At 46.8% G+C, this 22,362-nt stretch overlaps 1 protein-coding gene across 1 annotated transcript in view; it reads right to left on the bottom strand.

Annotated features, from left to right (window-relative positions):
* Positions 1 to 301: 301 nt before the first annotated feature.
* LOC120021337 (lysine-specific demethylase 6B-like) overlaps positions 302 to 22,362 on the bottom strand; it is a 33,508-nt gene continuing 11,447 nt past the window's right edge. The window contains exons 2-19 of the mRNA XM_038965048.1: positions 15,440 to 15,563; positions 15,282 to 15,335; positions 14,962 to 15,184; positions 12,327 to 12,593; positions 10,193 to 10,348; positions 6,923 to 10,107; positions 5,066 to 5,192; positions 4,703 to 4,808; positions 4,385 to 4,590; positions 4,093 to 4,265; positions 3,908 to 3,976; positions 3,659 to 3,807; positions 3,454 to 3,568; positions 3,112 to 3,299; positions 2,801 to 2,942; positions 2,435 to 2,561; positions 2,067 to 2,243; positions 302 to 1,936 (exon numbers count right to left, since the gene is read on the bottom strand). Coding sequence (XP_038820976.1) covers positions 1,913 to 1,936; positions 2,067 to 2,243; positions 2,435 to 2,561; positions 2,801 to 2,942; positions 3,112 to 3,299; positions 3,454 to 3,568; positions 3,659 to 3,807; positions 3,908 to 3,976; positions 4,093 to 4,265; positions 4,385 to 4,590; positions 4,703 to 4,808; positions 5,066 to 5,192; positions 6,923 to 10,107; positions 10,193 to 10,348; positions 12,327 to 12,593; positions 14,962 to 15,184; positions 15,282 to 15,335; positions 15,440 to 15,558 — 5,607 coding nt within the window. The 5' untranslated portion in view covers positions 15,559 to 15,563 and the 3' untranslated portion in view covers positions 302 to 1,912. The remainder of the gene's footprint in view (positions 1,937 to 2,066; positions 2,244 to 2,434; positions 2,562 to 2,800; positions 2,943 to 3,111; positions 3,300 to 3,453; positions 3,569 to 3,658; positions 3,808 to 3,907; positions 3,977 to 4,092; positions 4,266 to 4,384; positions 4,591 to 4,702; positions 4,809 to 5,065; positions 5,193 to 6,922; positions 10,108 to 10,192; positions 10,349 to 12,326; positions 12,594 to 14,961; positions 15,185 to 15,281; positions 15,336 to 15,439; positions 15,564 to 22,362) is intronic.

The raw sequence follows: 22,362 nt of genomic DNA, 5'->3' as shown, positions 1-22,362 counted from the left end.
ATGTACTGTATTAAAACAGGCAAAGTGCAGGAAGAAAATAATGATATGACAGAAACAATGATGGGTGCCATTAACATCAGCAGGGAATGAAGAGTGGGTAGATTCTAGGGATGAAATAAATCTCCCTTCATAAGATAAGTTATAATCAGCTCAGACACAATACTCAAAAACTATCCAGGCCTCTCATCAAGGCCGCGACACAAATTCAATGACAATAAACATTTCTCAAAACATTTTATTTTATTTTATCAATAATACTCACAATAATGTCACAGAAAAATCACAGAGTGTTTAAGACAGGTCTGGTCTATGTAAGATATTTTTATTTTGTTTTAAAACAGCACAGCTTAAAATAAAAACAGTCAGTGGATGAGGAGCAAGATTACAACCTTGAAATTATACTCATGAGGACAGAACACTGAAGGAACCCAAACCTCACTACACATCAGTCTATTTTAAATGTGGCTAAAACTACAACTACTGCCAATCACAAATGCTTCACAATTTTATGAATTTCGTACAATGCAAAAAAGTTGAAAAAGGTATTGTGTTTATCAGTTAGATACAGTACAAAGACATCATTCTATTCGTTTACCGGTAATTGTAATGACGCGGTTCTAAGCACCAACCTGTCGGTTGAAGTTATATTCCTTGACTTATATTCATAGATAATTTATACACAGTTAATGAGGAGGTGACGAGGCAAGAGGGGGTTGAGCACCATGAAAATCCAACCTCCCTCTGTTTGCTCTTCCCCGTCCACCCACAATAGGAAACCTTAAAAATATCTGGTGTCCCCAGAGAAGCACCATCAATATGCAATAAATACATTTAAGAAAACAAACATATACAATTATAAATTAAGTCACAATTTACAATTCTTCGTTTTCTCTGTAATCCAGAAAAGGAGATAGCAACCAAAAAAGAGGTATAAAACCGGGAGAATGATCCCATTAGAAAAAGAAAAAGGTTAAGGGGATCTTCTTTCGGGCGAATTGTAGCAATCACATCTCTCTCTACCAAACATTATTTAGGATTATTATGCAAAAACTAAAATCACATTAAAACACACCAGATTTCCAACAAAGAGTGAAACCAGATTAGTCCTCTAGTTCTAGTTAACCCGTATTTCAGATATATTTTTACAATTTCTTAAATTAATATTCCTAATGCTTTAGAAAGTTGTGCCTGCATGTTTGATTTTCTAATTTGCTTTCATCTAAATACAGTTCACAAGGCCAATGTGGTGTACTTTTAGGCTGGTAAAACTTTTGAAATATCTAGGTCAGAATAAATACAATGGAAATAGCACCCCAAAGAGTATACAGACAGGAATGACAAATGTCAGCGTTCACCTGAATAGAAAACCAAACCAAAACAATGGGATTTCAATGAGACTATCAGCTAGTTTGCTTGTGAAGCAATTCCCCTGCTGTTACCATAGCAACGCGGTAAATTCATGGACATAGAATAACTAGATTGGTGTAAAAAAGTTCCATTTGATTTGCATAAAAGTACCTGAATTAATGCACCATATACCGGCTACTTGACGCTTTTGAATCACAGCAGTGTCCGTTTTAAATAAGACCTGATTTCCAGTGCTAACAATGTTCACATTTTCTGTAGTTGTCTGACATGTTTTAACAAATAGTAGTACCAGTCTAGTCATTCTATCTCAAGACTCAAGTCCAATCAGCAGCTGGTAGGAGGGGAAGACAACAGTGAGCTGGAATTCAATTGGCTGATGGCTGATGGCTGATGGCCGATATCTTATTGTGATGTAAACAAAACTGAGTAAACATGGTAGGCTGTTCACCAAGTGTTAGCAGTAGTAGTATTCCTTGAAGACAACGTCTGTGCTGCCACTAAGTAGGAGCTTTGGTTATGGCTGCCAGACAACAGGGAGGATGCCTCACTTGGAGCAGGGTGATGGAGTCTGGAGAGAGAAAGAGGAAGAAAAAGACAGACAGAAAGGGGGGTAAATATGATGGACATAACTTCACAGCACATAGAAAAATTGTGTGTTTGTGTGTGTGTGTGTGTGTGTGTATGTGTATATGTCTCACCACACAGATGCTGTCATAGGTTCTCATCAGCTCCTCCATGCAGTACTGCTCCAGCACCACTACTCCTGCCAGCGAGGGGCTCTTGGACACAGTCCGGGCACAGTCCTCACAGTGCACCATGTAGGTCTTCCTGCTGCCAGACTCACTAGTTACAAACAGCAGGTCAAACACCTCCACCTGCACACAGACACAACACAATCACTCACTGCAGAAATAACCAAAGGCATACACCAACACTCTGTTGGTAAGATGCTCGGGTCATGGTAGTTCATAGCAGGTCTGATACAGGCATACACCAACACTCTGTTGGTAAGATGCTCGGGTCATGGTAGTTCATAGCAGGTCTGATACAGGCATACACGACTTACGTCACACTCGTTGCAGTAGTAGGCTGGTTCGTCCTTCACACGGCTCTGATAAGAGATCTTCTTCCCTGCAGCAACCAGCTGGTCTCTCAGAACCTGAATGTGCTTAATGGACTGTAGGAGACAATGTCTGAGAGAGAGAGAGAGACAGAGACAGACAGAGACAGAGAGAGACAGAGAGAGACAGAGAGACAGAGAGGTAAGGTGTAGCAAGAAACAAACATTCATACTAGATAGATGACGAGGGACACACACACACACACACACACACACACACACACACACACACACACACACACACACACACACACACACACACACACACACACACACACACACACACACACACACACACACACACACACACACTTGACCATCTTGTAGGTTTCTTGGTCGGTGATCTTGATAGTGCGGGCTACATTCCAGGTGACATGGATCATCGGAACGATGGACTTGACCTTCTTGACCTCATTCCACTCAAAGCGCTCCAGAGCCACTTGATACTGGTATGCTGCAAGGGCAAAGACGACACACACATACTTTACAGTAGAAAAGCACACAAAAGGATTTTGATATGAATTTGACTGAGGTAAAGGATAGTGTAGATACAGTAGCTGCACTGTGTATGACCCAGCTCCCATTTCCTATCTATGTCCTGCTGGACACTGCTAGTAACTCACAGTTGAGAGGTCCCACGTTCCAGGCGATGTTGTTGCACCAGCCCACAGCCTGCACCCAGTGGACGGACCCTGCGTTGATCCACACCAGGTCACCTGGTCTCTGGATAAAGCGGTACACTGGGATGTTGGAGCGGTACAGGTCCTCCAGAACAGGCCACCAGGACCCAGTCAGGTAGTCTACTCCATACCTGAAGGAGGGAGGAGAGATGGTAACAAAGTGGTGGTTTCTGGTTCAAATCCCCTTTGAGTCACTGTTGTTATGCCTTTCAATGAGCAGAACAGCTCAAAATGCTTAACTAATTTGAAGACAGACCCTCACACGAAAACAGAACCATGACTCACTTCTCACAGAAATTGTTGATGTGCTCCCAGTAGTGTTCATGGACTGCAAACCACTCACAATCTCCCGGCCCAATGTTGATGTTCACAGAGCAGAAGTTATTATTCTCCTGGTGGCCTGAAAACAGACAAATAGAGATATTTAAGCCAATGGACAGAGGCATGTAATATGCATATAAACACACACCAATATAACTCAGACACTGACCAGGTGTACGGCTGCCGGGGACCTTCATGTAGAGCTGGACGGTGTTCATGCCCAGGATGGTGTGTCCCACGTGGCTCAGCATGTTTCCATTGTACTCCACACGCATGAAGGCTGGTAGCTTCAGCAGCTCCTGCAGCTGGGGCTTCCACCTGGTAACACATGTCAAACACATGTTAACACTCTACTTCCTCTCTAAGGGTGTCCTTAGCCCTGTCTAAAACAATCAACCACATGTAAAGCTAATCTCACCTCTTAGGATCAGAGATGTCGATGTTGGTGCCAAATTTGATAATCTTCCCAGTTGATTTCGCCTCCGGCCTATAGGAAAGAGGAAGTGTCTTTAATAACGGCAGAACATTGTTTTGATTAAAAGTATTGTATTTGATTTCATAAGGAGTCGACTGCACAGTATGCTGTGGATACTATGAGGTGACCTGAGTGTGTTAGCAATAGGGGTAGGGCCAACTTTGGTAGGAGTTGCTTTGCTAGTAACCACAGTAGGGCTGGTTTTGCTGGTGCCAGATGCAGGGTTGGTTGATGGGTCAGAAGACAGAGTCTTCTTCTCTTCTTGTTCTTCCTCATCCTCATCCTCACTGTCCTTCTCTTCCTGTAGACACATTTAGGCACATGAACTTAGCTGGGCAAAGAGAGGAAGTGGGGGGGGGGTATATGTAAGCATTATGTGTTTCTGTGCGTGATATTTGTGTGTGTGTGTTCATCCACAACCTGGAGGCTCTCCTGGAAGCTGGAGGCCTGGTACGCGGCGTACTTGGCGATGGTGGTGTGTGAGCGGCTGCTCTCGCAGGGCCAGGTCTGAGCTGAACCAGTGGCGTCCCAGTTCTCATCAGCAGGCTGCTGTACCTGGGTCCTCACCTCCACAGCATGCTCTGCATTGGCCTCCACCAGAGACTTAGTGGAGAACAGACCCAGGTCTGACAGAGAGGGAGGGAGAGGAAAGAGAGACAAAAGTATAGTGAGTAGATGATAAATTATGTTGCTGTTTTAACTTTTAGCCCTGAGAAAAATCGAAATGGGCAAACTCACTGAGTCGTAGTGATCCAGCCAGGCCTCTGATGACAGTGACAGGGTTCTTGGGGTCGGTACAGAATTGGAGGAGGACTGGGGAGAAGGCATCTCTCTTACTCTCCAACTGGACACAGACACACAGGACAACACAGGAATACATCAACTAGGCATTGCACAAATACAGAACTGATACATGAGTAATGGATATGAGAATGAAGAAGAAAAGAGGGGGGAAAAAGAAGAAGAAGATTACTTTATGGTCTATTGTCATAAGACACAGAGCTGCATGTTTTTTTTGCTTTACCCCCCCCAAGACACCCACACAGACAGGTTGGTGCATAGGGTCAGCCGCAGTGCAGCGCCCCTAGAATGTGGACTCACATAGATGCTTGGTGTGGGGGGGTTGAGCTTCTCTCGTGGGATGGGTGTGTTGGTGCTAAGGACAGGCTTGACAGAGAAAGCAGGGAGCAGATAGGACTCTCGAAACTTCCCGTTCACCTTCGCCCCCCTAAACAGACAGAGAAAGAGACAAATGAAGTGGGAGAATTCAATAAGATTTAATTTAATACACTTTTCATTGTTTTGTGCCACAACCTCTCTTCCTCCAATGAAATGTCTTGGTAGTAAATATACAGTACCGGTCAAAAGTTTGGACACAACTAATCATTCAAGGGTTTTTCTTTATTTTTGACTATTTTCTACATTTTAGAATAATACTGTGAAGACATCAAAACTATGAAATAACACATATGGAATCATGTAGTAACCAAAAAAGTGTTAAACAAATCAAAATATATTTTATATTTTAGATACTTCAAAGTAGCCACCCTTTGCCTTGATGACAGCTTTGCACACTCTTGGCATTCTCACAACCAGCTTCATGAGGTAGTCACCTGGAATGCATGTCAATTAACAGGTGTGCCTTGTTAAAAGTTAATTTGTGGAATTTCTTTCCTTCTTAATGCGTTTGAGCCAATCTGTTGCGTTGTAACAAGGTAGGGGTAGTATTCAGAAGACAGCCCTACTTGGTAAAAGACCAAGTCCTATTATGGCAAGGACAGCTCAAATAAGCAAAGAGAAACGACAGTCCATCATTACTTTAAGACATGAAGGTCAGTCAATACGGAAAATTTCAAGAGCTTTGGAAGTTTCTTCAAGTGCAGTCGCAAAAACCATCAAGCGCTATGATGAAACTGGCTCTCACGAGGACCGCCACAGGAAAGGAAGACCCAGAGTTACCTCTGCTGCAGAGGGTAAGTTCATTACAGTTAACTGCACCTCAGATTGCAGCCCAAATAAATGCTTCACATAGTTCAAGTAACAGACACATCTCAACATCAACTATTCAGAGGAGACTGCGTGAATCAGGCCTTCATGGTTGTATTGCTGCAAAGACACCACTACTAAAGGACACCAATAAGAAGAAGAGACTTGCTTGGGCCAAGAAACACTAGCAATGGACATTAGACTGGTGGAAATCTGTCCTTTGGTCTGATGAGTCAAATTATACATTTTTGGTTCCAACCTCCGGGTTTTGTGAGACGCAGAGTAGGTGAATGGATGATCTCCGCATGTGTGGTTCCCACCATGAAGCATGGAGGTGGTGGTGTGATGGTGCTTTGCTGGTGACACTGTCAGTAATTTATTAGAATTCAAGGCGTACTTAACCAGTATGGCTACCGCAGCATTCTGCAGCGATACGCCATCCCATCTGGTTTGCACTTAGTGGGACTATCATTTGTTTTTCAGCAGGACAATGACCCAACGCACCTTCAGGAGGTGTAAGGGCTATTTGACCTAGAAGGAGAGTGATGGTGCTGCATCAGATGACCTGGTCTCCACAATCACCCGGCCTCAACCCTATTGAGATGGTTTGTGATGAGTTGGACCGAAGAGTGAAGGAAAAGCAGCCAACAAGTGCTCAGCATCTGTGGGAACTACTTCAAGATTTGGAAAATCATTCCTCATGAAGCTCGTTGGGAGAATGCTAAGAGTGTGCAAAGCTGTCATCAAGGCAAAGGGTGGCTACTTTGAAGAATCTAAAATCTAAAATATATTTTGATTTGTTTAACACTTTTTTGGTTACTACATGATTCCATATGTGTTATTTCATAGTTTTGATGTATTCACTATGATTCTACAATGTAGAAAATTGTAAAAATTAAGAAAAACCCTTGAATGAGTAGGTGTGTCCAAACTTTTGACTGGTACTGTACATCACATGTACCATGTACTCACTTGCAGGACCTGACGACCTCGCTGGCTGTGTGTCTGATGCTGACCTCTCCTAGTGGGATCCTGCGCTCCTCGACCTCGGAGGCGATGAACGTCTCTCGGTTTCCACTCTCCACCTTGATCAGACGGATCTTCAGCTCCTTGGGAGAGCCCATGGACAGAGCCTTCAGCTTGAGGAAATCAGCAGCAGCCAGGGGACAGGGGGTCCTCCTCACTGGGGCAGCAGAGGCAGCCGGGGTGGGGGAAGGGGAGGAGGTGTTGATAAAGCTGGTGGTGGATGCTGTTGCCAATATGTCTGGGTTGCTGCCTGGTGTGGACGTCTTGGTTTGAGGCTCACTGCGCCTCTCATTCTTCATCTCTGTTGATTGTGCCCCCTGCTCAGTGTTTCCTGTGTGCGTCTTGTCTTTCTGTCCCTGGATGTCTTTGCTCTGGAGGCCAAGGTTCCCCTGAATGGGACGGCTCTTCTTAGTGTCTTTGTGCTGCTTGGCTGGGCGACTGGGGTGAGGTGTAGATGAGGACAGCGTTATAGAGGCTGATTTTCTGTCACACTTTTCTTCCACGTTCTTCTTTTCATTTCCTCCACTCCTCTGATGACTGCTGACGCTGTTATCTTGTTTTCTTCTCTTCCTCTTCCCTTCCCCATCTCCGTTTCCATTCGCACCGCTTGGCTCCCTCTTTCTGTCTGTCTGCCTGCGTGCCTCCCTCTGTCCCCGCTCCTCCTTGATGGTGGCAGGCAGCCGGTGTGTGGTGGTCAGTCTAAACTCAGCGCTCAGAGACCCGGTCGTCTCCCCACTGTCTACACCCTTAGTCTTCTCTTTCTTTCTCTCATTCAGAATCTCCTCCAATCTCGCGTGCTTCTGTTTTGTGCGCTCCCCCACGGAGAGCTGTGGTTGGTCGAGGTTTAAAGGAGGGCGGGGTTTGGAAGGCGGATCTGAGGTAGTGTGAGTGGATGATTGGCTAGTGAGTCTTGTGGGCGTGGTGGAGTTGGATGTGGGGGAGGGGTTCTGCTGGTCCTGACAATTGGTTTCTGGATCCATGGCGAGGGATGAAGAGTACTTCACTCCTCCCATGGAGCTAGGAGGAGGACGCCCAAACGGACCGCCGCGATATGTGTACCTCTGGCCCCCCAGGAACGAGGCCAAAGACTTGAAGACATCAGCAACTCCTGTCTGGTGAAGGTGTGGCCGACGGGGAGGCAGAGAGCTGGACGATGTGTCGCCACCACTGTCCTCCTCTTCCTCCTCCTCGTCTTCCTCCACTCCGTTGGGAGTATCAGGCAAGCCATAGAGCTTGGCCAGGTCGCTATGGCGAAGGTCATCAGCACCCCTCCCCTCACCGACACCCTCGGCCTTCTCATTGAGCCCCTCTGAGTTCCCATGGTGGGGTGAGAGGGGCGGGCCGTGGGTTGGGCTGGGCTGCAGGACAGGTCTCCTCATCACTCCTCCCTCCTCTTCCTCTTCCTCACTCAGCGCTGATGCTGGGGAGCCTTGCCAGCTGAGAACAGGGGGGCTGGCAGGGGGGTTGTCTCCCATCTCCTCCACACTGCCCACCCCCGCCGCAGGTTGGAGATCTGGGGCCCGCAGGACCCCGCCTTCTGGACTAACACCCCATATCTCTGTCTGGCTCTGGATGGATCCCCCTGACCCAGCCATAGGGGGAGCTGCTGGGGTTTTGGATGAGAGTGTGGAGGGGGTCAAATCAGCCTTCCTCCCTGGGCTGCATTTAGAATATGTTGAAGGGCTGGTGGGCTGAGGACTGGTATTACGGGTCTTATTGGTCGTGTTGGTGCTGATGTTGTTGTTGGTGGTGGTAGTGTGAGTGGTGGTGAGTGGAGGACAGGCTGGTAGTGGTGAGTCCTTGACTGGGAATTTGGGTTGAGTTGGGTTTGACTTGTTCAGGGTCCCTCCCCTCTCTGACTTTTTGTGTTTGGGTGGATGTGCGGAGGGTGTGGGTTGGCTGGGATGGGCTGCAGGCGGGCCAACAAGTGGGATTGTCTCTGAGCTATTTGGAGAGCTGTGCTCATGGGACTTTCCACCTCTTTCTTGGGCCTTCTCCCTGTGTATGTGTTTGCCAGGGGTGGATGGTGTCTGGGAGGGTTGGCCTGGCTTCCCTGGCGTCCCTGGAACCATAGATCCAGACTTAGGGGAGGAAGGCCATACTGACAGAGGGAGGGATGATTTACGTAGGGACTTTGAGGATCCCCTCTCTGCTTTTTCCATCTTTTTATCCCTAAGGCTCTTCTCCCTTTTCTCTGTCTTCCTCTCTTCCTCTTTCTTTTTCCTTTCCACTTTGTCCCTCCCCTCTTCTACTTTATGGGTTTTATTCTTTACCCCATCCCCACTTTTCTCTTCTTTTTCCTTTCTCCTTGTCCTCTCCTCCATCTTCCTCTCCATCTTCCTCTTCTGTTCCCTCTTTCCCTCCTCACCTCTTTCTGCTCTCCTTTCCTTATGTTTCCTTTCTGTCTGTTTGTGTCTGTGAGGCTGCAGCTCTGGCCTGTTGCCAGTAGGTCTGTTGTTGTTGACAGTAGGAGAGCTGGGTGGGGTCTGAGGCTCTGAGGCCCTGCTAGGCTTCATCTCTGACCTCTGAGCGCCTGAGCCTAGCCATGTGGGGGAGGCAGAGAGAGGGGGAGGTGTGGGACTGGGCGAGGGTGTCCTTGGTCCCCGTTTGTGGGGTGTGCCAGTGCCAATGTCAGGGCTCCTCTGATTGGGAGGAGGATCTTTCTTCCCACTGGCCTTACTAGGAGTGGTGGAGCTGGAGAGGCCAGAGGGGCTGGAGGAGCTCAGGGTGGTGCAGCATCCATCTCTGTGGTTGCTGTTGCGGTGGGGAGGCTCTGTAGCAGAGGGCTGGGAGGGGGTCTGATCCCTTTGCTGTCTGTGGGAGCGTGGAGCTGGGGGGCTGTGCTGAGGTACTGAGGGGGGGGATGTGGGATGCTGGTGGTGGAGGTGCTGGCTGTAAGGCACGCTGGTGCGGTCTGCTGGTGAGGAGGGGTGCTGGGCCTGGTCATCCACCTCCACTCTGGATCCATGGTGGGGGGGTCTTCTGTTGCCACTGGGCTGGGCTGGAGAAGGGTGGCGGGGATAGGAGGAAGGAGGGGGGTCTTGACCATTGAAGAGGGCCTGGGGAACTGGAGAATGGGTAGAATGATGTGTTCTGTATTTGAGACTCCCTAATCCTGACTTGGTGGATTCCTGAAATAACGAGAGAGAGAGGATGGTTCATAGTCTTTAATAAAGCATGGCTTTCTTGAAGTTCATTGGCTGTTAACTGACTTACTTGTAACTCTATAGACAAGCTCCTCCTGTCAGCATGGGTGCGAGGACCAGGTCTGTCATATGATTGTTTCCAGAAGCCTTGTTTGGAAGGGGGGTAGTGGGGTGGTGATTGCTGCTGGTCTGGGCCGGGTAGATGCATTGATCCACGATGAGAGGGCTGGTGAGAGAGAACAGTAATAACAGTCGGTATCCTGGTGATGTATACTTGATCCCTGTCAGAAGGTGGTGCTATTGTATAGATTTCACAGCTACACTCAGAGTTGCTTCAAACCACTGTTCCAGGATCAGATAGACACAGTGGTGACACATCATTCAGGGCAGGTGGGGCAGCTTTCTACTCCAAAATGCAGGTGTTTCAGCCTAGCTCAGTGCTTTCTGTGGTGGTGGGGCAGGCCAGCAGAAAATAGGAGCATTGCACCGTGATTGGCTCAGTGTTCTGTCACTCATGGGGACACTACGTCACCAGCCTTTAGTAAGGGTAGACATCGAGAATGTGAGCCCTTTGGGTCCTGCATAGACTTAGATTAGAAGTCCCCTTCCAAGAGGGCTGAAGGTCATTGGCCACAGATAAAATGACATCAAATCACATTATATCTACAGTAGCTTTGATTGGACTGATCATGTCAACATCATACTTTCTAAATCTTAGCTAGCAGTCATCATCATGAATCAAGTTGACAATCTACTGCCAAATCCTTTTTAATCCTTGTCATATGAAGAGAAATAATGAAGAGAAATTATAGATAAAACGTATCGGTGCTTATCGGACATAAACATTACACAACAAGTTGGAAATCGTAAATTCAACAATGAGTTGTTTGGAAGGAATCGATGACAGTGGCTAACCGCAAGCATTGCAACTGGGAAGTCAGACTGGAAAAATACATTTTGAACTGTCATCCAACTTTTTGGATTGTAAATCTTTCTCTTATGACAAAATTCACCAATGAAGTACCGCCACGCACAACAAAGTGAGTCCAAAAATGTCTTATATTCTGCTGCATAAATGATGTAATATGCCAGGGAGATATGGTCAGCCATATCAGCTATGTTTTAAAAAAAAGTCAGTAAACAAGGCTGAATTAACTGTTTCGCTGCCAGATAAGGCTCCTCTGATAGCCAGGTGTAACAGTGGTAAGGATTCACTCCATGGTGCTGAAAAGAAAGCTCTGCTGTTGGGATAGCTTTATGTAGGCCCTAACAGTTTGTGGGCACCGCTTGTCACCGTTATAGTGAAATGTATGTATTGTTTAGTATTGTGATGTGTAGTGGCTTTGCTGGCATGCATCAAAACATATGTTTTTTGAGGGGGGGGGGGGGGTTGCCCCACCTTCCACTCCTGGAAAACACAGACACAGGGAGAACGGCCAAGGAAGAGATGTAATGTCACGATCACTAGTTCAGGTGGCGACTAATCTCCCCTGGGAAGATTCTGTGTGTAGACTGAAGAATCTGCCGAGACTCAATGGGATGCGTGAGATAACGAGCTGCAGTAATTTCGGTCTTTGGGTTTTTAATACTGGTTATATGGACGTATCAGGTTGGGCCAAGGCAGTGCTTATTAAACTGCTTCGCTTCGAGTGCCTTGCACGAGTACCCACATGGATCCTTTTGCGAGGGTGGAGACTTCGATTTTGTTTATTTTTGTATTCTACCCCCTTTTCCTCCCCAATGTCGATCTTGTCTCATCGGGCTCGGGAGGCGAAAGTTGAGTCATGCGTCCTGGAAACATGACCCGCCAAACTGCACTTCTTAACACCCTCCCGCTTAATCCAGAAGCCAGCCACACCAATGTGTCGGAGCAAACACCGTTCAACTGACGACCGAGTTCAGCCTGCATGTGCCCAGCCGCCACAAGGAGTCGCTAGAGCGCGATGAGCCAAGTAAAGCCCCCCTGCCAAATCCTCCCTAACCCGGATGACTCTGGGCCAATTGTGCGCCGCCCTATGGGACTCCCGATCACTGCCGGTTGTGATACAGCCCGGGTTCGGTCTTAGACCACTGCGCTACTCGGGAGGCCCAGAACTCTTGATTTCTAATACGTATAGACCAAGAAGTTAATCACACAGCTGACCAAATTTACATATTACGGAAGATTTTACTTCTGGGTTAACAGAGAATAGGTGGTGACTGACCTGCTCAGGACCAGAGCTCCTGCTCCTTTTGGCAGGGCAGTCTTCCCTGGGAGGGGGGGGATGCTGTGAGGGTGGGGAGCGGTGTTGAAGTTGGTCACGGTGGTGGTTGTGATGGTGGGAGGCCGGGCGCTTCCATGGTCCTAGTTCCTGGTCCATCATCCTGCCTGGGAAGGCCCTGGAGCGATCTGAAGGTGCCCACCTCTCTGCTGGGGAGTGCAGGTCTCTTGGGGGGTCTCTGGGCAGTTGGTGCTGGTGGGGACCCCCATACTGGGAGAGACAATTATCATTAGTAAAGTCATGCAATCAATCATTAAAACAATGTAATATATTTAAGCAATAAGGCACGAGGGGGTGTGGTATATGGCCAATGTACCACGGATAAGGGCTGTTCTTAAGCACGACGCAACGCGGAATGTCTGGATACAGCCCTTAACCGTGGTATATTGGCCATATGCCACAAACCCCTGAGGTGCCTTATTGCTATTATAAACTGGTTACCAACGTACATTACCGTTCAAAAGTTTGGGGTCACTTAAAATAACATCAAAATGATCAGAAATACAGTGTAGACATTGTTAATTAGTAGAAAGAGGAGGAAGGGAAGCGCTACCAATAGTACATTTTGGTAGACAGAAGGTGCTCTTTGGTAAAAGGGGTAAATTGGTCATCAAAAAGAAAGGAGGACCAAGGCACTCTTCATATAATTAATTAAAATGCCTTTATTAGTATGGCATGTTCAATAAAAACAAAGTTTTTAAAAACCGACGTGTTTTGGCTGCATGGCCTTCGTCAGGGAGTACAAAAAAAGGAATACAATGTCCTCTTTTTAACAGCTTTTCCAATTAGCCCTAATTGGAAGAGGGAGTGGTTACAAAATTGATTGGACACACCTAGTAAGCAATACTACACACATTAAAAGGTGAAATACTGTAGCTATGTTATCATAAAAATACAACTCCAAGCTAAAAGTATCAGAACACTAAAAGGTAGTTCTAACCTTAAATATGAGAACACTAAATTAATGTTAATGTTGTAAATTACTATTGTAGCTGGAAACGGCAGATTTTTTAATGAAATATCTACATAGCTACACGTTGTGTTAGCTAATCCAAATGTATCATTTTAAAAGGCTAATTGATCATTAGAAAATCCTTTTGCAATTATGTTAGCACAGCTGAAAATTGTGTTATGATTAAAGAAGCAATAAAACTGCCTTCTTTAGACTAGTTGAGTATCTGGAGTATTAGAATTTGTGGGTTCGATTACAGGCTCAAAATGGCCAGAAACAAATAACTTTCTTCTGAAACTCGTCAGTCTATTCAAGTTCTGAGAAATGAAGGCTATTCCATGCGATAAATTGCCAAGAAACTGAAGATCTCGTACAACGATGTGTACTACTCCCTTCACAGAACAGCTCAAACTGGCTCTAACCAGAATAGAAAGAGGACTGGGAAGCCCCGGTGCACAACTGAGCAAGAGGAAAATTACATTAGAGTGTCTAGTTTGAGAAACAGATGCCTCACAAGTCCTCAACTGGCAGCTTCATTAAATAGTACCCGCAAAACACCCATCTCAACGTCATCAGTGAAGAGGCGACTCCGGAATGCTGGCCTTCTAGACAGAGTTGCAAAGAAAAAGCTATATCTCAGATTGGCCAGTAAAAAGAAAAGATTAAGATAGGCAAAAGAACACAGACACTGGACAGAGGACAGAGGAAGACTGGAAAAAAGTGTTATGGACAGACTAATCTAAGTTTGAGGTGTTCAGATCACAAAGAAGAACATTCGTGAGATGCAGAAACAATGAAAAGATGCTGGAGGAGTGCTTGATGTCATCTGTCAAGCATGGTGGAGGCAATGTGATGGTCTGGGGGTGCTTTGGTGGTGGTAAAGTGGGAGATTTGTACAGGTTAAAAGGGATCTTGAAGAAAGAAGGCTATTACTCCATTTTGCAACGCCATGCCATACCCTGTGGACGGCGCTTAATTGGTGCCAATTTCCTCCTACAACAGGACAATGACCAAAAGCACAGCTCCAGACTATGCAATAACTATTTAGGGAAGAAGCAGTCAGCTGGTATTCTGTCTATATTGGAGTGGCCAGCACAGTCAACGGATCTCAACCCTATTGAGTTGTTGTGGGAGCAGCTTGACCGTATGGTACGTAAGAAGTGCCCATCAAGCCAATCCAACTTGTGGGAGGTGCTTCAGGAAGCATGGGGTGAAATCTCTTCAGATTACCTCAACAAATTGACAAATAGAATGTCGAAGGTCTGCAAGGCTGTAATTGCTGCAAATGGAGGATTCTTTGACGAAAGCAAAGTTTGAAGGACACAATTATTATTTCAATTAAAAATCATTATTTATAACCTTGTCAACATCTTGACTATATTTCCTATTTATTTTGCAACTCATTTCATGTATGTTTTAATAGAAAACAAGGACATTTCGAAGTGACCCCAAACTTTTGAACGGTAGTCTAATTAGAGCAGTAAAAATACATGTTTTGTCATACCGGTGGTATGTGTACTGATATACAACGGCTGTCAGCCAATCAGCATTCAGGGCTCGAATCGCCCAGTTTATAAAAAGAGTTATGTACAGTATTTATAGAGTGCTGCCCTCTTCCCATCTCACCCTGGTAGGCTGGTTTTTGTAGGAGTCCCAGCTGGTGAAGGGTTCCTCAGGTCCTGCTTGGTAGCCCCCTTGGTTGCGACCATGGTTGTGAAATGACCGTGGAGAGTCCTGGTGCCAGCCATGGGTCTCATAAGCCTGGTCCTTCTGGTCCCAGGGTCGTGGTGCTAATCTCTGGTCCTGCTGAGGGCCCCTTCCCTGGGCATGGAATGGTGGCCTGCCCCCCCTATGTTCCAGAGAGAAAGAAGGAATCACTACATTAAGGTGACTGTGGACTTTCTACACACAATGTAAGATCTGAACGATTGAGATGTTTCACTCACCTGTCTGAATAAATCTTGTTTAGGTGGTGAGATTGGTTGATTCCTCCATTGAACCTACAGTAGAGAAAGGAGGGTTACCATTGGCTCAGCACAGACTACAGAACAGGAAGAAGGGTTGTGATTGGGTCAGTAGGCAGTGGTGCAAGAAGAGAGCTCACCTATTTGGAGCGCCCCAGGGGCGACTGTTGACGCGGGCCCATGTTCCTCTGGAAGGTCCTCCAGCAGGGTAGGAGTCCCTGGTGTTACGGTCAGAATACTGCTCTGCTGGGTGATACATCCAGCCTGGGAAAGGACAAGCACACACTTAACACACACCATGCATACATAATATACACCCACACAACTGCTTTAGGAACTTCAGGGAACAGATTTTCAGAAGTTAATAATTGGAAATAGTGTATCTATAAACACAGCAATGAATCTACATAATAATGGGTTAAGATAGAACATGAGAAAACATACATGAACACACACTTTAGTATACAAGCAAGACGAATGGTTGCCATGGATACAAACAGTAAAAAAACAACTGTAAAATAAACAAAAACGTACAATTGTTTTTTCCTACTAGCACTGACTTTATTGAGAAAAAATGTACTTACTAGCTGTGATATGTGGTATGTGGTTGTCTCACCTAGCTATCTTAAGATGAATATACTAACTGTAAGACGCTCTGGATAAGAGTGTCTGCTAAATGAATAAAATGTACTGTACACAGGTAGAAATACCCCCCACACTTGGTCTGTGTCTGTAAAGCCCTCCACTACAAAACTGAGGGTTACACAACCTGTCTGTCTTTATTTTACTAACTCTAATTCACAAACTAAAGAGAGAGAGAGAAAGGGTGAGAGACTGTTCAGTGTTCAGTTGCTAAACTACAAAATAATGTTCAGTTTCTAAACCACAAAAACAACATGTAGAAATCAACCACTAGCCACATCATGCTTGACATTCACAGTCTCTGTACAGAGTCTCTACACCAGGGGTACTCAACTCTTACCCTACGAGGTCCGGAGCCTGCTGGTTTTCTGTTCTACCTAATATTTAATTGCATACACCTGGTGTCCCAGGTTTAAAGCAGTCCCTGATTAGAGGGGAACAATGGAAAAATGCAGTGCAACTGGCTTCGAGGTCCAGAGTTGAGTTTGAGGGCTCTACACTGTCAATGGTGGGAAAAGCACCCAATTGTCATACTTGAGTAAAAGTAAAGATACCTTAATAAAAAAAGTGAAAGCAACCCTATAAAATACTAATTGAGTAAAAGTCTAAATGTATTTGGTTTTAAATATACTTAAGTATCAAAAGTAAAAGTATAAATCATTTCAAATTTCAAAAACCAGACGGTACGATTTTCTTTTTTTATTTTATTTACAGATAGCCAGCGGCAAACTCCAATACGCATAATTTACAAACAAATAATTTGTGTTTATTGAGTCCGCCAGATCAGAGGCAGTAAGAATGACCAGGGGTGTTGTCTTGATAAGTGCGTGAAAAGCATAAAAAATGTAACGAGCATTCAAAATGTAACGAGTACTTTTGCGTGTCAGGGAAAATGCATGGAGTAAAAAGTACATAATTTTCTTTAGGAATGTAGCGAAGTAAAAGTAAAAGTAGTCTAAAATATAAATAGTAATTGTGGAAGGACCAAGCTAACCCGTCGTCAGCCGACGACATAGCCCAGGATGTGGAAACGTACCAATCTACATGGGAGCTGTTAAAAGGGGACGAAGAGGACCGGAAGGACTCTGCCAAGCCCGTTCCCCGACTAACCCCGGCATGTCCGCCACCAAAACAACCGAACCCACTCCGGAAGAGGGAGAAGTCACACAACAGGGTCGGTGCTATAAATGCCAGTCTCCGGACCATTACGACCCACAATGTTCCAGAAAGGACGAGTCCATGGCCACTGAGTCAGCGCTGGCCGTCCCTGCGCATCCTGGTCCGAGAGGGCAGGATTACCCCTGTTGGTTAGCAGAAATAGCCCCAGCCCCAGAGATTCCGGTTCGAATAGAAGGACGAGACGTGGTAGCCATTCTCGACTTGGGAAGTATGGTTACGTTAGTGGAGGAGCAGGTGACCATAGCAACACTGCTACCAGACAAAGTAGCCGTGTCCTGTATCCATGGAGACACCCACTATTACCCCACCGTGAGTCTGTCCATTCTCACCCAAAAAGGAAGGTGTACAGTCAGTGCGGGGAAAGTACCCCAGCTGAAAGTTCCATTATTGATTGGGAGAGACTGTCCCCTATATAAGGAGCTTCGGCAGGTGACGTTACGCACCGGACAAAGGGGATCAGGTCTTCCTATCACACTCCAAGAGCCGGGCCACCGCAGGGGGGCAGGAATGCAGAGAAAGAACAAAACCAAGTCCAAGCCTGAAGTGGTAGTCCTACAAGGAAACCTAGCCTTCCTCTGGAGCAGAGGAATAAATACAGACACAATGCCTCCGACAGCTTTTCCAGGAAACCTCCGATGAAGACACCTGCGAAGGGTTATACACAACGAAGGAAGGAGCCACCAGAGGCTAAGGGGTATATTTGAAGCCCCATCAAAGGAAGGAACATAGAAATGATTTTCCACCGGCACCCCCGACGGGGATGGGGAACAACCTCCACACCCCTCTACCGAGGTCGACCTGCCCCAAGAATTAAAGGGATAGTTTGGTACCTCTCAGCATAGAGACCCAGACCTACGGGATGCCATGAGGAAGGTGAAGGTGATCGACGGGAGGAATGTCGACGGATCAGGTGAGCCCTCTCTTCCCTACTATGCAATCAGGAGGGGCCTCTTGTATTGGGTCGTGCAACAAAGGGGGGGAAAACAGGAATGACTAATGGTGCCTAGACCTAGGAGGACACCTGACATGGGACAAAATGATCAACAGAATCATGCAGAGGTTCTATTGGCTCCGTGTCACCCGAGATGTGGCCAGATATTGTAGGACGTGTGATCAATGTCAGCGTACGGCCCCATGGCCACACCTGCGTAATCCTTTGATTCCTCTCCCCATTATAGAGACTCCCCCCTCCCGAAATTCCACCAGAGGACATGAGTACATCCTGGTGGTCGTAGATCACGCTACTAAGTTCCCAGAGGCCATACTCCTTTGCAACATGTCGTCAAAGGGAATTGCCAAGGAATTGTTTATGCGTTTCTCCCGGGTGGGCCTTCCCAATACGATCCTAACCGACCAGGGAACCCCGTTCATGTCCTGGTTGATGAAGGACTTGTGTCGGTTATACCAGGTTCAACAGATACACACAAGCATATTCCACCCGCAGACAGAGGGTTTGTGCGAACGCCTGAACAAAACGATTAAAAGCATGTTGAGAAGAGTGGTGTCCAGAGACGGGAAAAACTGGGACATGCTTCTGCCCCACTTAATGTTTGCCCTGCGAGAAGTACCCCAGGCATCCACTGGGTTCTCCCCATTCTAATTGCTCTATGACAGGCCATGTCGAGGGATCCTCGACTTAGCCAAGGAGACCTGGGAGGCCGAACCATGCCTGTTCCGGTTGACGATAGAACATGTTACATGTCGGCAGTCTGGCCCATAGTAAAGGAGCATATGGAGAAGGTGCAACGGACTCAAGGACGGGTCTACGATAAGTCAAGCGACACCCAGGGTGTTCACAGTGGGAGAGAAAGTGATGGTACTCGTGCCCACGGCCGAACACCACTTGCTGGAGCAGTGGAGGGGGCCCTATGAGGTAACGGAAAGGGTCTCACCGGTCAATTACCTCATCAAGCAACCGGACAGGAGGAAGAAGGTCCAACTCTATCATATCAACCTGCTGAAGAAGTACCATGGGAGAGAGGATGGTGTGACTTTGATGGCCGTGGAGGACAAGGAAAAAGAGGAGGCCCTGCTACAGGTGCGCCGGTCGAACTCTCCTGCCGGAGCAGTCGAGACAACTAGACAAGCTGATTATGCAATTCGGCAGGGTATTCTCACCCTTTCCAGGACAAACAAATGTCCTGTTTCATCATATCCACACTGAACCCGGCAAGAAGGTGCATATTAAGCCTTACAGGATTCCTGAGGACTGCCGAGTCATCGCAAAGAACGAGATAAGGGAGATGCTGATGATGAGGGTGATTGAGCCATCTACGAGTGAGTGGTCCAGTCCCATAGTTCTGGTCCCCAAACCCGACGGTAGTATGAGGCTCTGCAACGACTTTAGAGGTGTAAACGCCATCTCTAGGGTCGACACGTATCCCATGCCCCACGTGGATAAACTCCTGGAGCGCTTAGGAAAGCCAAGTTCATCACCATCCTGGATTTGACGAAGGGATATTGGCAAGTGCCGGTGGCTACCGAGAACAGCCCAAAGACTGCCTTCGCCACACCGGAGGGGCTTTTTCAGTATGTGAGGATGCCCTTCGGATTGCATGGGGCTGCAGCAACTTTCCAACGCCTCATGGATGCCATTCTACAACCCCATCAATAGTACGTGGCGGCGTGCATAGACGATGTGGTCATCCACAGCGAGGACTGGGATAGCCACCTTCTGTGACTGCCAATCCCAAAAAACGCTGCCTGGGTCTGTCCGAAGCGGAACACCTGGGATACACCGTGGGGAAAGGAAAAATACGCCCACAGGCAGAAAAGACCAGGGCCATTCGAGACTGACCTCGGCCCCAGACAAAGCGGGACGTCTGGGCCTTCTTGGGGATAACGGGATATTATCGCAGTTTCATCCCTGGATATGCAACCATTGCCAACCCCCTCACAAACCTCATCAAGAAAAACCTGCCAAACCGGTTAGTGTGGAAGGACGAGACGGAAGACGCCTTCAGGTTGCTAAAAGATAGCATGTGCTCTGATCCCGTCCCGCAGGCTCCTGACTTCTCCCAAGAGTTCATTGTGCAGGTAGACGCCTCAGATACGGGGCTTGGCGCCATCTTAGCGTAGGGTGAAGGCGAAGCAGAGAGTCCTATTCTCTTTATAAGTAGGAAGCTCAGTGATCAGGAACAGAGATATGCTACCGTAGAGAAAGAGGCCCTAGCCATTAAGTGGGCCCTCGATTATCTCCGGTACTACCTACTCGGGCGTAGGTTTGCCCTCGTTACTGACCATGCTCCCCTCACGTGGATGGCCGGTAAGAGAAACAATAACAACAGAATAGCCAGATGGTTTCTTGCTTTACAACCGTTCTCTTTCCATGTCTTCCACAGGGCTGGATCGAGGAACGGGAATGCGGACGCGCTGGCCCGACGTGACCAAGACAGTGCGTCTGGTGCCCGACCCTCCAGTCCGGTCCTGAGGGGGGAGGTATGTGGAAGGACCACCAGAGGGCAGGCTGCTCCTACAGCCCGGCATGTGAGTCAAGGTGATCAGAGGCAATTAAGCACAGCTGATGGTACTAATGAGCTATTCCCTTTCCCCTACAAGAGAGAGGAGGGAACCGGCAGGGGGGGGAGAAAGAAAAGAGTGTTTGCTTCTCCAAGGGAGAGGACGTACCTTTCGGAAGGGAGACGAACGGGACAAACTACCTCTTGGGAATGGCCACCACGGATCCGGACCACCACCCGAAGGGACCTCTCCATGGACGGATCGTTAAGGCGGTGACGCACCCATGATTTGTGTTATAGTTTAAAGATACTCTCCTTATATTCCTTGTTCTTGTAAAGAAGATTTGTGTTTTCCTTGGAAGATAATCCTTGATTGTGTTGGAGTGTTTAAGAAGAAAGAAATACCTCAATAGAGAACTTTGTTCAATTAAGAAAACCTGTTCCTGACTCGTTTATTCCACCTTTCCGCTTTAGAGCAACCTCAAGGTACTTGGTCCGCTTACATAATGTAAAGTATAGATACCCCAAAAATATACTTAAGTAAAAGTAATTTTACTTAAGTAATTTACACCACTGTACATGTTAATGCACCTCCAACACTGCACTACAACTCCCTACAATGGTACACATTATAACTGCTATCGCCCACACGCCTACTTACCTTTAGGCACTGGTCCAAGATCAGCTTTACTTAAATAACAACAAAGAAATGCATTGCAGCTACACACACACAACACTATCCTCTCCTCTCTCCTTTTCTGTTTCACTTTCTCTCCGTGTCTGCCTCCTAATCTGCTGGAACAGTAGTTTGTTTGGGGTGAGCAGGCAGGCAGTTTATCACCAGTCAACCAGACCTGCACCCTGCATCCAGCCCCTCTCTGATCACCAACTCCCAGCAGCAACTGCAGCCTGTGGCCATCCACTGATAAAGGCCTGCCTGCCTGGTTCTCTGAAGAGGACGGATCATAGCAACCGCTTTAGTCTCCAACCATTCTAGTCTGGGCATAAAGAAGGCCACAGAGATAGCAGGGAGGGAGAGAGAAAAGGGGGCAGAGCTGATTTGCAAATTATAGATGGAATATGCATGGGTGAGACAGCAACAGAAATAGAGAACGTGTGTGTGTATGAATGTACTTTATCTGACAGTGAAAAAGGACTTTCCCATTTTTAAAATCTTATTTTTATTTCACCTTTATTTAACCAGGTAGGCCAGTTGAGAACAAGTTCTCTTTTACAACTGCGACCTGGCCCAGATAGAGCAAAGCAGTGCGACACAAACACAGAGTTACACATGGGATAAAGAAACGTACAGTCAATAACACAATAGAAAAGTCAATATACAGTGTGTGCAAATGTAGTAAGATTATGAAGGTAAGGCAATAAATAGGCCATAGTGGTGAAATAATTACAATTTAGCAATTAAACACTGGAGATGTGCAGAAGATGCATGTGCAAGAAGAGATACTGGGGTGCAAAGGAGCAAAATAAATAACAATATGGGGATGAGGTATTTGGGTGGGCTATTTACAGATGGGCTATGTACAGGTGCAATGATCGGTAAGCTGCTCTGACAGCTGATGCTTAAAGTTAGAGAGGGAGATATAAGTCTTCAGCTTCAGTGATTTTTGCAATTCGTTCCAGTCATTGGCAGCAGAGAACTGGAAGGAAATGCGACCAAAGGAGAAGTTGGCTTTGGGGGTGACCAGTGAAATATACCTGCTGGAGCGCGTGCTACGGGTGGGTGCTGCTATGGTGACCAGTGAGCTGAGATAAGGTGGGGCTTA

Source organism: Salvelinus namaycush, chromosome 26 (genome assembly GCF_016432855.1).
Source record: "Salvelinus namaycush isolate Seneca chromosome 26, SaNama_1.0, whole genome shotgun sequence".
Classification (NCBI taxonomy): Eukaryota; Metazoa; Chordata; class Actinopteri; order Salmoniformes; family Salmonidae; genus Salvelinus; species Salvelinus namaycush.
This window is presented reverse-complemented; position numbering and strand designations above follow the sequence as displayed.